Source organism: Monodon monoceros, unplaced genomic scaffold (genome assembly GCF_005190385.1).
Source record: "Monodon monoceros isolate NGI ecotype Baffin Bay Population unplaced genomic scaffold, NGI_Narwhal_1 Super_Scaffold_18, whole genome shotgun sequence".
Taxonomy (NCBI): domain Eukaryota; kingdom Metazoa; phylum Chordata; class Mammalia; order Artiodactyla; family Monodontidae; genus Monodon; species Monodon monoceros.
The window spans coordinates 116,540,471-116,557,137 of NW_021703774.1; the positions used below are offsets into that span (position 1 = coordinate 116,540,471).

The 16,667-nt window shown below is 36.3% G+C and overlaps 1 protein-coding gene across 1 annotated transcript in view; it reads left to right on the plus strand.

Annotated features, from left to right (window-relative positions):
• ERICH3 (glutamate rich 3) overlaps nt 1-16,667 on the plus strand; it is a 101,451-nt gene that overhangs the window by 25,906 nt on the left and 58,878 nt on the right. Inside the window, exons 5-9 of the mRNA XM_029226994.1 lie at nt 26-119; nt 2,574-2,699; nt 6,378-6,449; nt 8,062-8,190; nt 12,822-12,980. Of these exons, the coding sequence (XP_029082827.1) occupies nt 26-119; nt 2,574-2,699; nt 6,378-6,449; nt 8,062-8,190; nt 12,822-12,980 (580 nt within the window). The remainder of the gene's footprint in view (nt 1-25; nt 120-2,573; nt 2,700-6,377; nt 6,450-8,061; nt 8,191-12,821; nt 12,981-16,667) is intronic.

Below are 16,667 nucleotides of genomic sequence, written 5' to 3' on the forward strand. Positions count from 1 at the left end.
TAATGGCTTCATTTTTCTGTTCCAGATTACTTGCAGCATATAATAGTCTTACGGATAAACACCTGGCTGGATATTTTAACAATACAAGGATAAGGCGGCATCTCTTGAGATCAGGGCTGGTAAGATTTGGTCTCATTCCTACCTGCCCTCTTGTTTCATTAAATCCAATAATTCCCTATCTTTTCTGGTTTCCTCTTTGAGCTTATCGGTGACATCTTTTCCCTTCCCTCATTTTAGAAAAATTACTTCCTTTCCAAAGCTCTGATTTATCTATTTGAGGCTGTGTTTCAAAAGATAGGAAGAGAGGTCATGATGGCTGCTAAGGCAACTTATAAATTATTGAGGAAAATCCCTATGAGTTTTCAAGAGCATATGTCATTTGTTTATTTACCCACTCATTTATTCAACCCATATTTATTGAACATATTGTATAAACCAGGAACTGTTAGGGAGTAAGGATAGAAAAGACTTTACTGTCTTCAGAAAAAAAATATTGTTTTTAATAATCACAGGATGTGGTGTGGAAGACATGAACAGTTCAAAATTTTCCTTTAAATTTTTAAAAACTCTTTCATTTCATGTGATGGTTTATTGATACATTAGTGTCTTTCGTTAGCTTCAAAACCATCATTTCCAGAAAATTTCCAGTTCTCTAAATGTCTATAATGTAAAACCTTTAAAAAACACTGTAGTTTTCCATTCAAAGTAAGGGGTGTGGTTATAGAAAGTGTGACTAACAATTTTAGCTGTTTACTTTCTTAAAACACTGTGGGTTTCCTTAACTATTGTTGCCATGGTGTTGAAAGGATATGCATTGCATTTCTAATTGTTGTTTATGTGCTTGGCACTCTGTCTGGGTAGTTCTCAGAGAGCCTGCTTTTTGTCTCCTGGGGCTTTGTTATCAGCTACACCTGGCTGAAACCTGGCTCTGCCATTTACAAGACAGAATGTTCAGGAAAACACTTAACTTTCTCAGCTCCAACTTCTTCAGTTGAAGGACGATAATAAAGATAATGATACCCCGCTCTGAAGATTGTTGTAGCAATTAGAGATGTGTAATAAATGGTTGTTGTAATTGTTGTGGGTAGCATTAACACTACTTCTTCAGATAAAAGTCTGTGAGCTTCATATATAAATGGGAAGGACTTTGTATTTACTTATCAACGTCATTAACAAGCACTTATTGAACACTGATTATGTGCATGGCAACTCAAACAGGAAGGACGCAGCCCTTTCTCTAGAGCAGTTCAGATACAGTCTCTGAATCAGGATTGTTCAGCATCGCCTGGGAACTTGTTAGAACATGCAAATTCTAGAGCCCCAGCCCAGATCTGTTGAGTCAGAAACTGTGGGGTGGGGTCCATCAGTCTTTTTCCACTTGTCTTCCAGGTGATTCTTCAGATGCTGGCTCAAGTTTAAGAACTTCTGCCCTATAGGAGCTTCCAGTCTAGTTGGGGAGATTAGATACTCCCAGAGGAGAAATATCAATGACAAGTTACTTGCTAAGGGAGGGGCAGTGCAGGAAGTTCTCAACAGTTTTTCCTGGTTGGATAGTCATGACATGATATCCCATGGACAACACATTTCAAAGACTATAACTGAGTTATTCGTAATTCCAAGCACACTTTCTATAACCACACTGCTTTCTTCCTTTAGAAAATGCATTCATAAAAAAGATGATCAATAATCAATCTCTCGTAGCACAACTCTAGCTGATCTCGATACTCCAACAGGTTGCAACAACAGTACTAAAAAACTAGTTATCAAAATTAAGAAATATGTGGACTTGAATTAGGTATGGAAAGAAGAGCAGGGTTTAAATAAGTGAAAAGGAAGATGAACATTCCAGGAAGGATAACATCCTCAGTTTAGGTAAGATGTAGAAAAATAGAACAAATATGCCCATAGGAAGGAATAAAAGAAAAACAAGTAAATAAAATTCAGAAACTATCACTCCTGGGACTTGCAGTGATGTCACTTGAAACCAATCTGAAATACTTTATATCTGCAGTACTGTATAATCTGAATCATAGCAAATTAAATTACATTCTGGGCTAGAGAGTGAAAGAAGAAAAGCAGTGTGAAAACAAAGTAATGAAACCAATTATTTTAAAAACAAATTGATGAGATCCTCTGTAGCTTACATGTTTTGCCCTTCAAAGTATTTCCTGTGAGATCATCAGTCCTGTGATCACTGCTCCTATTCACTGTTTCAGGGTAGCACCCCACGCTTTCTTCCCCAACGTGTTCAAAAAAAGAAATGAAAAGAACACCTGGGTTCCATTAAGGGAAATTTGTTACTCTAATGAAAACCTTGTTTTAAACGTCAAGTGCACCACCTGTATGTGTTTTCACAATGATGGGTATATGAGACTGCCTTTCTCTTTTCTTTTCCTTATGAAACATTCATTAAAAGTGAAAATTTATCAGCCATAGCACTACACCTCATTAGCCTTAAAAGACGCTGCTTCCTTCTCTGTCTGATCAACTGACGGTCCATCTCTCTCTCTTAGGGAACTAACAATACATTTTCTGCTTTGTATTTCTATATATGTTTTATTTATTCATGACAGATCACAAGAAATGGGAGGATACTTTCTGAAAAGGAATACAAGCTAAATATCATGAAGAGGGATCACCAAAAATATATCCGGGAGTGCTTAGCCCAGGCTATTTTCCATAAGGTTCTTGATATGGAGGTACAAGTATTAACTATTTTCTTTACAACTGATATTTATTAATATGATAATTAATAATACTTTCTGTACCCAGAAGCAGGGGAATTCTTCCTATATTTCATTAAAAAGGAATGGAACAAGGTGACCTGAGAAATACTCTATATCTCTCTAGGTAGTGAGGAGACAAGACACTGAAGTAAGCATTTCTTCATTTCAGTTAGGGAAAAATATGGACATCATTGTATATTTTGTGATATTTAATTTAACAAATGTAGAGTTTTAATCCGTAATGGCTACTTTAAAACATACCAGCCCTCACCATCTGTACCTCAATTTCCATTTGCTAAAAAAAAAGTGACATCTGTTTAAATATCAGTAATTCCACTGCCATGAATTATTTCGGATTTGTTATTCTTTGAGGGCTCCGAAGCTCAGCCGTATGCTAAATTTCAAGGAGCAGGCATTGAAACATCTGCTGTCCCTCCTACTTTAGGCCGCATTGGTCAGCACAGATTCACAACCCAAGTATCAACAACTTTTTTTTCAGTCTGACATGGCATTTTTAGAAGGATATCTAGCTAACTTGATAAATTATTTTAGCCTCGCTCCATGGAACTTGTAGTTTCAAGCATCAATACCGTTTTAATGTCTGTGAAAAAGCATGTCACTTCTCGGCTTGACCAAGTAGCTGTAAATCAGAAAACTTGGCTCATAAAACCATTGACCTGTGGGTGCACTAAACATTTATGACCAACTGTAGAATCATCAGTAAACCAATACTAAGTGTAGTGCCACTCAAAATATTTATTATTATGCTACTATTAAATTGAGCAAGTGTTGTGCTCTCTTCGGATGTATATGATTTGTTCATTTAGGAATTCATTTTGTGATTTATGTCATGTGCATGAATTACATAGAATCATTGTTTATGGCTCCCAAATTCACTTCTTTATAAAAGCATTAGCTGGAATCCTACAACTAATGTTGAAAAAATAGTACAGCGTAAAATTAATTATACATAATTTCAAACTTAATCAGTAGGCACCAAGTTCTGTCTTAGCCTTAATTCTTGAACTTTCGTTTTCCAAAATTTCCTGTAATGGACACATCATAACTGTTACATGTGCTGTTATTAAAGAGTCTTTGTGTATTCTTAAAGTTTGGAATAAATAGCTTAGATAAATGTTAATGTGTAATATATAATTTTATATAATATATAATATATTAATATAATTTAAAAATAAAATATTTCTAAATTGTTACATTTGTCTCACATTTAGTTTATGCTGATGCTGTTTACTAATGTTGTTGTATTACTATTCACATATTCATTCATGCAATAAACATTAACTACAAGCTTACCATGTACCAGTATGGGGCTATGTGATGTAGCTGTGAGATATAATTTTTTAAAAAATGCTGTAGAAAGTGATCAAATGCTAGAAGAGAGGAACAAATAGACTGAGCTCAGAAAAGAAGGGAATGATGACTTGCCTCTGTGAGAGTCAGAGGAAGCTGAACAGAGGTCCTGCTTCTTGAACTGAACCTGGAGGACTCAATGAAACTTGACATGAAAAGATAAGCAAGGCATTCCAGAGAGTGAAGACAGCAGGTGTGAAGTTACAGAGGTGTGAGGGGACATTGTGGATGGAAAGGAAAGCTCACTGAGGGCAGACTACACTGTGAGTTGGTTGAAAGACTGGCAGGAAGTGACACTCTCCAATAAGTTGGGGCCCTGTTTCTGGAGGCCTTCAATTCCCAGCTAGGTTTGCAGTGTAGGTGACGAAGCGATGAAACATTTTTCAGCACGGAGTGAAATAAATGAGCAGAGCTGTTTTAGAAAGATGACATTGCTAAAAATGTGGAAGATGGATTAATGAGCTGGAAAAGATTGGAGGTGGGAGGTCAGCTAGGAAGCTGTTGCCAGAGGGTGTGGGCTAACAGCAGTAGTGGACATACTGGGGCAATGCTGCTGCCCACAGGGATCTGGAACAGGGAGAGAGACCGATACTGCCTGGATGAGGAATGGGGAAGAAGACACCCAGGGCCACTCTGAGGTTTCTAGCTTCGTGGTGTGTGCGTTGCAGGAAATTGGGAAGAACAACATGGGGTAGATAAGAACCTTCAAACAGTGGGAAAACCTGATAGAGTGGTGTCCTGGAAGCCAGGGGGGTCTCAAGCTGCAGAATGGTTCAATAAGATGACTACTGGGAGGTTTTTATGAAAAAAAAAAAAAAAGCCAAACAGGAAGTTAGTGTCAGATAGACCAAGATTCAAATTACAGTTCCACCACTGACTAGGTGTATGACCTGGGGCAAGTTCACGACCCTCTGCTTCAGTTTCTTCATTTGTAAAATGAGACTGCTTAGCAGTTGGAATTGTTCAAGAAGAGATGATGCACGCGAAGCACTTTCCTAGCACACAGATACGCACATAATGTGAGCTTGACCAATAAAATTGTGTTTCTGTGCAGTTCTGCATCCTACTTTTATCAGCATTACATGTATTTTCCATTTTTTAAACAAAATCTAAAGGCTGAATAATATCCTATTGTATATATGTACCACATCTTCTTTATCCATTTACCCGTCGGTGGACCTTTAGCTTGCTTCCATGTGTTGGCTATTGTGAAAACTGCTGCAATGAAAATGAGATTGTTGAATATTTCAATTCTTGAATATATACCCAGGAGTGCAATTGATGGATCATAGGGTAGTTCTAATTTTGATTTTTTTAGGAACCACCATGCCGTTTTCCACAGTGGATGCACCAATTTACATTCCCAACAACAATGTACAAGGTTTCCCTTTTCTCCACGTCCAACTTATATGAAGAATGTAAACTAGTCAAACTCATAGAGGTAGAGGGTGTAATGGTGGTTGCCAGGGCCTGGGGGAGAGGAAAATGAGGAGGTATTACTCAACGGGGATAAAGTTTCAGTTATGCAAGATGAATAAGCCCTAGAGATCTACTATAGAGATCTATTGCCTATAGTTAACAGTACTGTGTCGTACACTTAAAAATTTGCTAAGAGGATAGATCTTAAGTGTTCTTATCATAAACTAATAATAATAAAGAAGGTGGGAGGAAACCTTTAGATGTGATGGATATGTTTATGACATAGACTGTAGTTGAGAGTTTCACAGGTATATACTTATCTTCAAAGTCAAGTTATACACATTAAATATGTACAACTTTTTGTATGTCAATCATACCTCAGTAAAGTGCTTTAAAAAGAAACAAAACAAAAAAACCCCAAAATCTTTAGGAAGCTTATTTTAATAATTATATTCTATTCCATTATATGGATGCACCAAAAACTGAAACCATTCTCTTTAAAGTTTATGTTGCCCCTGAATTTTTGCTTTGAAGGAAAAAAAACACAACCTTTCAGACAACATATTTGTGCATAAAACATTTTTTTATTATTATTCAGACTTCTCCTTAAGTTTAGAAATGAAAGTTATGGGTTACAGAGTAGGAACACTTTTAACTGCCTAATGTATGTTAGGAATTGGCTTTCCAAAGAGTTGTACCAATTTGTATTCCCACTTGCACACTTATGCAGGTGATTCTTCTCCATCTCAATGACAAGAGGGGTAAATGAGAATACAGTTAGATAGTGGGATTATTTTCCTCTAAAAATTTCTTTGCTACAATTGATATGATTCTTTCCTCCACTCTTTCCTGTGTGCTTAGCGTTACCATCAGCTTGAAATTAAAAAGAAACTGGAGACATTAGCTAGGAAGGAGCGAATTCAGAGATTTAAGGTAAGGAGCTACATAACTCTTTTACTTCATAATATTATTTCATGATTTTGAAGGCCAATGGTACTATTATTGAAGTGGCTTGGGGGCACTTTATTTTGGGGTAACTCATAACTGAGGTCAAATGATCGTTCCACCAAGCTTAAATCTTGGCCACTATTATTACAGAAGATCATAACAAAATAGGAGTTGGTGTGCAAGAGAAATTGTATAAGGCACAAGTCATTGTAAGAAAAACTTGAAACCGTTCTTCTCAAGTTTGAAATTTTGCTTTTGTATTTTCTTGATTGATTTGTGATAGAGGCCAAAAGATTTGTTTGTCATAAAAGGTAAAAATAGATGGTGATATTCCCAATGGGATGGAAAATGGGGCATTTTAAGAATTATCCAATGGTACATTTTCATGTGAACGTGACCCTTGAAAATATATGGTAGGAAAGATCTACTTTAGCAAACAAAAGCTTAAGATTTAGACATTTTGTGAAGGCATTTTAAAATTCGTTGTTTTTTACTTTGCATTTGATAGTTCATCTTTGCAGTCAACTTAGAAGATGTGTAAATTTAAATCAAGAGATGAGAGATTCAATTAGGCATGCTTGAAAGGTTTCAGTTCAGGTTGGCAGTTTTACTCAATTTCTTGAGCCATTCAAACCCACGTGTTGTCCTTCATTTTCAGGGTATTCCAAACGTGGGGCTTAAGACACATTTCACAAACTGATGAATATTCGTAAAGCTTCTGTGGAATAACTCGCCATAGGAAACAGTAATTTTCCCTCTTGCCTGATAGACTCAAATCTATTTTATCTTAGTTAAAACATACTCTTATTACAAAAGTGTTGTTAAATAACAGACAATAAGTCAGTTTTTCAAAATCAGAAAAGTTGGTGTGTAGAGATTTGTGGTTAAATCAACTTTACCAATAGTGTCCTATATCGAGGACTGATAGATTCTATAATTTATCTGCTGAAATGTTGATCGAAAAAATAGTTACTGGAGAATGGTTCCTGAAACAGTGTTCTATTCACTCTCGCCCAGATTGCCAGACATACTAACCAGACACATGGGCACATTTTAGCACTGGCAGAAATTCCTGATAGACACTTCATTTCCTCTGTACGATTTTTATTCATAACATTTTCACCTATAGCTACACTTGGCGAAAGACCTATATTTTAGGTCCCCCATATGTAATATATAACCCTTTGCTTATGGCATTATTTAATAATTTTTTAAGGCAGAAAAATAATACTTTCTGGTAGTCTCTACTGATCAGAGTAGTGAGGAACATTGTGCTTCTTGTAATGATCTGCTTAAAGCAGATTAATAAATATTATTGCTGAAACTAAGGATACACCGCATCTGTAGCTGTTACTGTGAGCACAGCTATTTCTTTGGATAAAGCATACTCAATTTCCTGCCTTTCACTACCACACCCAGGTCCCCAGTACAGCTGTGGAAACATCTCCTGATTATCATGATGGTCCTCAGAGGGAGTACTTTTGAAAAGAGTGAGAAAGAACTTCTCTAGTCACATAACACCTCTTATCTGGCAGGCACTAACGTAACCTAGATTACTAATTATGCATCGGTTTGTTAAATCACTTTCTTATTCTAGGGAGAGCACACAGGATGGACTATAGGAAATAACATGCCAATCCTGTCTCCCCGCCCCCCAGTTGGCCCCAAGACTAATCATGGCCATAGTGTTCTGGTTGATGAAGGACATTCCAGTCCGGTAACACTGGTGAGTCACGGTAATAACACTCTGACCTGCACCATGCCAACTAATTAATTCATGATTTTGTATTACTCTCAGAAAGAACGCTCTCTGGGTACATGGTTGTATCATCTTGGGAATCCTACTGAGAGAAAACATAATCTTGTATCCATTCAACTCTGTCTTTACTGGTTGTCCCGCCTTCATTCAATATCACCCCTGTTAAATCCATTTTGTTACTGCTGGATTAGTTTTCTTAAAGTGTGGATTGCTTATGTTACTTACATGCCCAAATACCTTCACTGGCCCTGTGTCACCTATAGAAAAGCCCAGACTCTTGCACCTGACATTTAAGACCCCAAGCCACATGACATCAGTTTGGCTATCCTAGTACTTTTTCCCCACGATTACCCTTTAGCACCCTACAATGCAGCACAATTGAACCATTGGTTGCTCCATGCATGTTCTATATTTTCTGACCTCTGGATTTTTCTCTTGCTGTTTCCTCTACTCTTACCTTATCTTAAAGCTTCTTTATGCATACAAATTCAATGGTACTGCACAACGTGTCGGGCCAGATACTTACATCTGAGCTTCTTTTATCAAAAGTATATGCACACAGTCTAAGATAAAAATAATTAAATGTACAGAAATTCTGTTTAAAGAAATCGCACACTGACATTTCATTCCACTTCGATTCATTTATAACCTAGGAGTGGTATTTGCTTGAAGGAACATAAGGTAGCTTGAAACAATATAGATACAGGAAAAGACTTGCAAAATATTTGCTGGTGGTTGATGGTTTCAGCTTTAAATGAATTGATTTGATGACATTCTTTATTCTGGCTTTGTGTGGCCTAATGTATTTCCTTGTTAGCATGAACGTTTTTTTGGATTGCACAATATTTGTAGAGGAATTGCAATGCTTTCACAGATTATTGAAGTAGGTTCATCACATATAGTGTTAAGCTTTGACATTTTCAAAAGGTAAATATGTTTTGACATTTCTCGATGAACAGCTCAAGTTATGAAAAGCAACCATCTTCCCTTTGTTGTTATCATATTTCCAGGCTTCATTTAAATGTATATGTACACAAATAATTCTTTTATTGGGTGGCAAATTCACTAGACTCTCAAAAGCTTATCCTGGGTGAAACAAAAGAAACAAGGGCTATTTTCTATCTTCCTACCTGTTTCAGGGAGGAAAAACCCTTGAAAGTCTTTCTTTTCAATTTTCCAGCTGAACAGCCTCAATAAGTAGTTTATGATACATCCAGGAGATGTTAATGTGGCAGGAGTGAGAAAGTAATTTAAAAATTACAGGAACCACTGACACCAGCACTTTAGCAGCCTTTCTATCTGGTAAGCCAGGATTCTTCACTTGATCACCCCCTGCGGTGCTGCTGCCTCATCGGGGATACCTATTGTGATCTTGGAATTGCAGTTCCCATGTTACAGAAATTCAAGTCCTTCTTTTTTGTTTTCCTAACTTGGTTACATATCCTCCGAATTGGATTCCTGACCTCCAGGTGCCATTGGAATAAAGATAATAATCCTTTTGGGATATTGCCATCCATTTTTCTCTTTAAATTTTCTTGAGTGAATAAGGAGAGCATACGGTGAATAGTTACTTCACTTGGTCACCAATTGCACCTAAACTTTCAAAATAGCATGTAGGCTTTTAGCTGCACCATGCCATTAAAACTGTGGAAGTCATTCAACTAATTTTGTACATGCTTGGAAAATTCACCCCCAGAGATCTTCTAAGAATTAGAAATGCTCAGCTAAGCTGAGTAATCACCAGGTAGTCAATTTCAATTCACATTCAGGTACAGTTTTGAAAATGTTAAGCTACAGTGCCATATATATTCCAAGAAAATATATTACGGACAGTTTAAAATATAGCAAATTTAAGGTGGCTCCTGATGTGAACTACAACAGTTTGTAGTTCACAGCTGTTAGTTGAACGGCGCAGATTTGTTTTTAGAGATACATGTAATCGGTTAAACATTTGACTGCCACATTCATCTAACTGAATGCAAATGTGGGGAAGTAACATCTAGCGCACAGCAGCCAATAGATCATGTTCTAGTTTAGAGTAACCTGCTTTCCAAGTCCTACATTCAATGTTTTTGTGTTCAGTTGGATTTTTTGACAGGAGTGGGTTTTAAGGCATATTTGTTTTACAGAGATCAAATTAATTCTTTTGCATGATTTGATTCCTTTGTTCAGAAAACTTCTAGTCTGATTTCTCTTTGTGGGTTTTAAGACCTTTCGCCTTTTGGCTCATAGAGGCTTATGTCTTTTTTCTTTAAACCAAACGCTGCTTTAGTCAGTCCACTTGGCTTCTTGTCTAGGTTTGTATGCAGAGACCAAAATAACGACTTTAACGTAAGGATGCGCTCCCCGCCTCAACACACACGCATGAGTCTCAGCTCCTGCACCATCTCTACTCTATGAGGCGCCAAAAGCTCAGACTCCTTTTGTGTCATTGATCTGACAAATTTAGTGTGTTGCCTTCATCCACGTATACCAAGATGGTATATACATCACTGTGTGGCTCTTTCAGCCAGAGAGAAGGGGATAAGGGGAAAGTGAAGACACATTTCTTCTTTCTAAGGGCATGATCTGGAAGTTTCATGTAGCACTTCTGCTCACATCTTACTGGCCCAAACTGAGGCATACATCTATATGGAGTTTCAAGAGACGTGGGAAATACAGTCTTTATTTGTGATAGGCATGTTCCCTAATAAATATTCTATTACATGAAGAAAGGAAAACAGATATTGGGGAATAGTCTCTTTGCTCTCCTTCCCATGTCTGGCTCACAACTGGCTCTTCTTACTTGGATGTTCAAATTTACCATTCCTCTTTTCTCCTTATCATTTTCTTCTTTTGCTCATTCATTTGGATAAAATGTAATTACTTTTGTGAAACTTTAATTTTTACTAGTCTCATTGGCTTATTCCAAATAACTTTTAGTTCTAAGTTCTATTAGTTTTCAGGTATTTTGTTGTTATTGTCTCTTTGGCAGTATTTGTGTGGTTCATTTGACACTAATTGTCTCGTGTTGCCATTAGATATTAAAAATTACTTTTTCATCTCACAGTGACTAGAGTTGGAATTCAATAAGTGTTAACTTAACAAAATCAAAGTTTTGGCAACATATAACATGCTTGTCAAAATGGCGCTAAGACCAACTTTTGGTTGGTGGGAGTTGTCCTATCACCATTTTTTATGTATTTATACAACACTTTTCCAGAGTTGAATATTTGTTGTCACCATTACACCGTGAGTCAATGTAATAAATCTTATTCATTAATCATTTATATACTGTTGTTCTCCTACCCTCTTATCCAAATTTGCATGTATTATTCTTAACAGGTTTTCTACTATTTTATTGTAATAGAACAACTGGGCCAAACATCTTTTTTTTTCCATTTTTGAAACATTGCTGATCTTTATTGCAATGTTCTGTCAGTGCTCCAAAAGACACATCTAATGCTCTGAACTGGCACTTTTGGTTTTCTCTGTAGTACATTCTTGATTAGAAAATGCATCAGTCAGGGTCTCAGCAGGAAACAGATGGCTCACACAAATAGGGTAATTAGGAAGGGTTTAATAAAGAAACTATTTAGAAAGATGCAGGTGGGGTTAAGGAAAACCAGCTGGGGATGTAAAGCATGCTGGGGTGAATACAATGGGAAACCACACCACATAGGCTTAGGGGGAAAGAGAGAACTTGGATACCAGAATCAGCTGGCAGCTTCTGGGAGAGGACTTCCTGATAGGAGCTGTGGACTTTGTTGGAGGGACCCAGCTGGCCCATCATAACCTTGGTTGGGAAGGGTCCAGGAGCATTAAGACCCCAGTCTCCTTCTCTCCTGTCTTTTGATCTCCTGCCAGTGTCTTTCATTGGCCAAATCCAACTGGAATCCTGAGGTTAGTTGATGTAGTCCATAAAGAAATAACTCCCAGCAGCCAGAGCAGAACAGAGGAGACAAAGAAGAGGGGCAAATGGAAACTATCCAGCCTGGAAAACATCTCCATTTTGACAGTGTTTTCCAAAGTTGCCAGTTACAATTTTTCAGTTTTGTTTTCCTGGTATTTCAAGGAAGAGGTTGAATAAATGGTAATGCATTAGAAGTAAGTATTTGTTTTCCCTCTTTTTGAATTGTATTGTCTGCTTTTACTTCAGCACCAATCTTAAGACCTAAAGGACTCGTACTAGAGTTGATGTTGAAAACATTTAAACAGGAATGAGTTCATTTTAATCATAGGCCCTTAGATGTCTAAATTAGGAACATTATTCAACTTAACATTTAATTGAACAAAGCCATTCAATGTACAGCATCAGTTAGGTATTGTAAGCGAGTTCACAGTGTGAATAAAATACAGGAACATAACAGAGAACATCTCCTTTATCCAAAATACTCTACAATTGCGGCAGTTAGGTATGTAGAGGACTTCCACACCATGTGTTTTAACAAATACGGTGGGTCATAAGAGTATGTATAATGGAAGGACATAATTAAAGGTTAATCTGTTCAGTAAAGAGGCACCATTAATTAGTCTAGGCAATTTGTTGAGCTATTAATTGGTCCTGGAAACATGTCAAGATACTAATTTAAATGGAATTTTTTTCCCTAATTGTCTAGACAGCCCCTCGACCATACACTGCCCCAGGAAATATGCAGCCTCCAATTCGATTACAACCTCTTCCCAGTAATCCTGCAGTAGGAACTGCTCCAAAGGTAACTTCGGGGTCCAGATCAAAAACCTCATTGCTGGAGAATGAAGCTCCATTTCCCATTGGGGTAAATGCTTTTTCTTCACAGTCTTTAAGATGCTAGATTCAATTAATCTATTTAGTGAAATATATATTGTGCACTTATTAAGCACTTGCCATGTATGTCTGTTTAATTATTTCTTACTTTAATTGGAAGGCGTATAATTTCTGTGTTTTGGGGCAAAAGAGTAAGGAATAGATTTGTAATAATTTAAGATGATCTCTCATGAATTTGAAAGGTTGTGTGAAAAACAAAGAGGAACTTTTTATAGCTAGATATGACTTCTATCAGAATAGACCAAGTTTTGACTGCTTCCAAATTTTAAATGCATGAAACCTAGAAAATGAAACTTTCCAAGAATAGGTTTGCATTTGCATGCCGACTTACTTTACCATCAGTGTATGAAATTGCTTCAAGTTTGACTCTGGAGAAGGGTGGATATAGAAGGAAAAGAATGTCCATCTTTAAAAAAATTCTGAATTAATCACACACAGAAGCTTGACTATGCTTCCTTTTCAAGGTTATATCTCAGGTAATTTTCACTTATTTTAATAGAGCACAGGAAGGAGGTATGGTAGCCATAAAATATGAGTTACTTAAAAGGGAAGGATAATTGGGACATTTAGTAATTAGGGAAGGTATTGTTTGCATTTTTAAGACCAAGAAGAAACATTTGCCAGCTTAAGATAGAATCTGTGTTATGAGTACAATTGTAATTATGCTCAAATGGGTGAATTTAGCTCCATTAATTATTAGGAAACATATGACATATGAAATTAAGATATTTTTATCTAAAGCTGACAGATGACCTTGACACTGAGAAATTAATTCAGACAGATAAATTATTGTTTTTCACATTAAAAGTACAAAAATAACCCTAAAATGATAAATAATATTTAAATCCATTTAATATGCTTTTCACCTTGTGAAGCATTTTTCACAAACCTTACTTAACTTAATAGTAGTTTCTTGGAAAGAAGGAGAAATTAAACCAAAAGTGGTGGCATTTTGTCTGGGACGACTGCTTAGAGCTAGGCGGGAACTTATTGGGTCATAAGCCAATTAGGTTGACACTTTCTTGGATCTGGTCTCCACTTTAAATGTCCAGAGATTTCCCATTTCAAGCTAGTGTCCAGGAATAGTCAGATCCCGAGAGATTGTCTCAAGCTAACTAAAATAACACATGACAAGCCCATTTTTTCTCACTATAGTAAATCAAAATAGGGAATCAAATCATAATTAGGGACCATTAATTCATCAGATAACAATTAAATCAAAGCTTGTAGGAGCAGTACATTTTCCCCTTATAGGCAGACCTACATGGGAAGCCAGATCACAATGAGAAGGTTGCCTGGTGAGTATGGAATCAGAATGAGGGAATATGGTAGAATGGAATGTTAATGGCATCAGGTCATCTTAGCTTGATGCATCTGTCTCCTCTTAGGAATGGGCTTGGCAAAGGTACCAGAAAGCTCAAAGGTCTTTGGCTAAAGCCCTCTATATCCTCCAGGGATAACTTTGCCTTTAGGACCGGAAATATTCAAAGCCCAATGGGTGGGATTTCCTGTCCCTTAGTTAGTACTCAGATGGGCACTTTCCACATTTGCCAAGGTGATTTTATTCTTTTCTAAGTTCCTATATCTATTAACTCTTCTTGATCGGACCCATCTTTATGTTAGATATGTGAACACTATCAATCAGGTAATATTTAATTTTTTCTGACTAGCGAACGATTTTTCTTTTAGGTGATTTTCCAAACCTGCTCTGAGCCACTGGGTAGATTTATTAATTAAATCTGCACAGGGCCTTTTATTTTACCATTTCCAAGTTTTGGGGTGTGAGTGAGTGAGGGATTGCACTTAATGGTAGCTTACACATGCCGACAAGATTGAGATCAATTCCATGTTAATTTCAACTAGCTAAACTTACATTTTTCATCCAGTGGAATTTATTGGGCACTTACTATGGACTGGGTCGTGCTCTAGGCATTGGTGATATATCAACCATCAAAGCAGACAAACTTCTCTAACTTTTTGCAGCTTATACTGTGATGTACATAGGCAAAATATACTGCCAGGAAGGACATGCAATTCTTTCAATGGCATTGATGATGAAAATTACTTAATATAAAATCAGACAAGAAATTCCTAAAGAATAATAGTCTGCATGATTGCTGAGTATGTAGTAAGCACCCACTAAAAGAGTAAAAGATATGCATGGGGGAATTGTTTGAAGGTGCAACAGACTTAAGCAGGTTGAATTTTCTAAGTATCAGGGGTGAGGAGCTTTGATTTAGGCAAAAGCAATTTGGTCAGAACAGACTGGCTGAGATGCTACTGAGTAAAATTAATGGTGTGATTGAAAATGATTATCCTTAGAATGAGAGTTTCTTATACACTCTTGATAGGAGTAGAAATTGGTACAACTATTTGTGAAGGCAATATGGGAATATCTATCAACATTTTAAATGAACATGCTCAAGCATTTTAGCATATTGAAATTTATCCTAGGAACACACATGCATGTGGAAAGAAACAGATTCAGGAATATTTAGTATTGTAATACTTGCAATAGTGAACATTTGGAAGACACCTAAGAATTTATTGTTTAAAAATGTTATGGCATATTAAAGTATATTAAAAAATAAGGTAAATTATTTATACTGGCATGGGAAGATGTCCAAGATGCTTTGGGCTAAGAAAAAACAAGGTAAGGAGCAGAAGGTTAATTTTTAAAATTTACTAAACCATTTCCAAATAAGGTATGCCATTGATTGATAACTACTTAGAAATTAAAAGATAACCCCCAGGCCCAAAAAGTCCTGGATTCATTGATTTTATTGTTTTATTATCTTGTTTTCACTTCTTTAATTTATATTTGTTATTACGATGTCAATGCACACCATCACAGAAAAATTGGAAAATGTAAGAAAAGAAAAATGAGAGCATAAATAATACCTGCAACGTCAAACATTCTAACAATTCTAAACCCCTTGGTGAATATCTATTTAAATCCCTTTCTGTTCACATAAATGTTGTTTTCAATCAAAATATGGCGTATACATGCCTTTCTTTAACCTGCTTTTGTTTATTCAGCAATGAGAATGTTTGGGGAATGACTTTCCTTTTGTAAAAATAACTTTTCACAATTTAAGCATCTCAAAATAAAGAATAAATTGGCTGAAAATGAATTTAAAGCAATACCAAATAAATTGGTAAAAAAAGGATAAAAATGATTAAAGATACTTTAAAGTTTGGGAAACTACCTCAGATATACAAAAATTATCAATATGTGAAAGTTCAGAGGCTCAAATATACCTGAAACATAAAGTTTTTGTTTATACATTAGGTGCTTTTAATCATTAAGGTAATACATGTTGACTAAACTTATATGCCCTCACCACCCCACAATGATTCAAATCCACAAAGGCAACCCTGTGTTCCGAGTCTTCCAGTCATCCCTGATTTTATCAAAATCCACATATAAATTATTTAAAAGAAATGTAAGATCACACTGCATGGACCTTTTTATGTCAGGACTCTGGACAAATAGATTAACACTATTCTTTTTAAAGACTGATGAGAATCTATTATCAGAACAAAGCAAAATTTAGTCAAATATCCTCCTACTGATGGACTTGGTGGTTCCACTAAACTTTTTTTTCTTTTTCTTTTCTTTTTTTCATGGAAAGGCATTTTATTTTAAATATAGCAG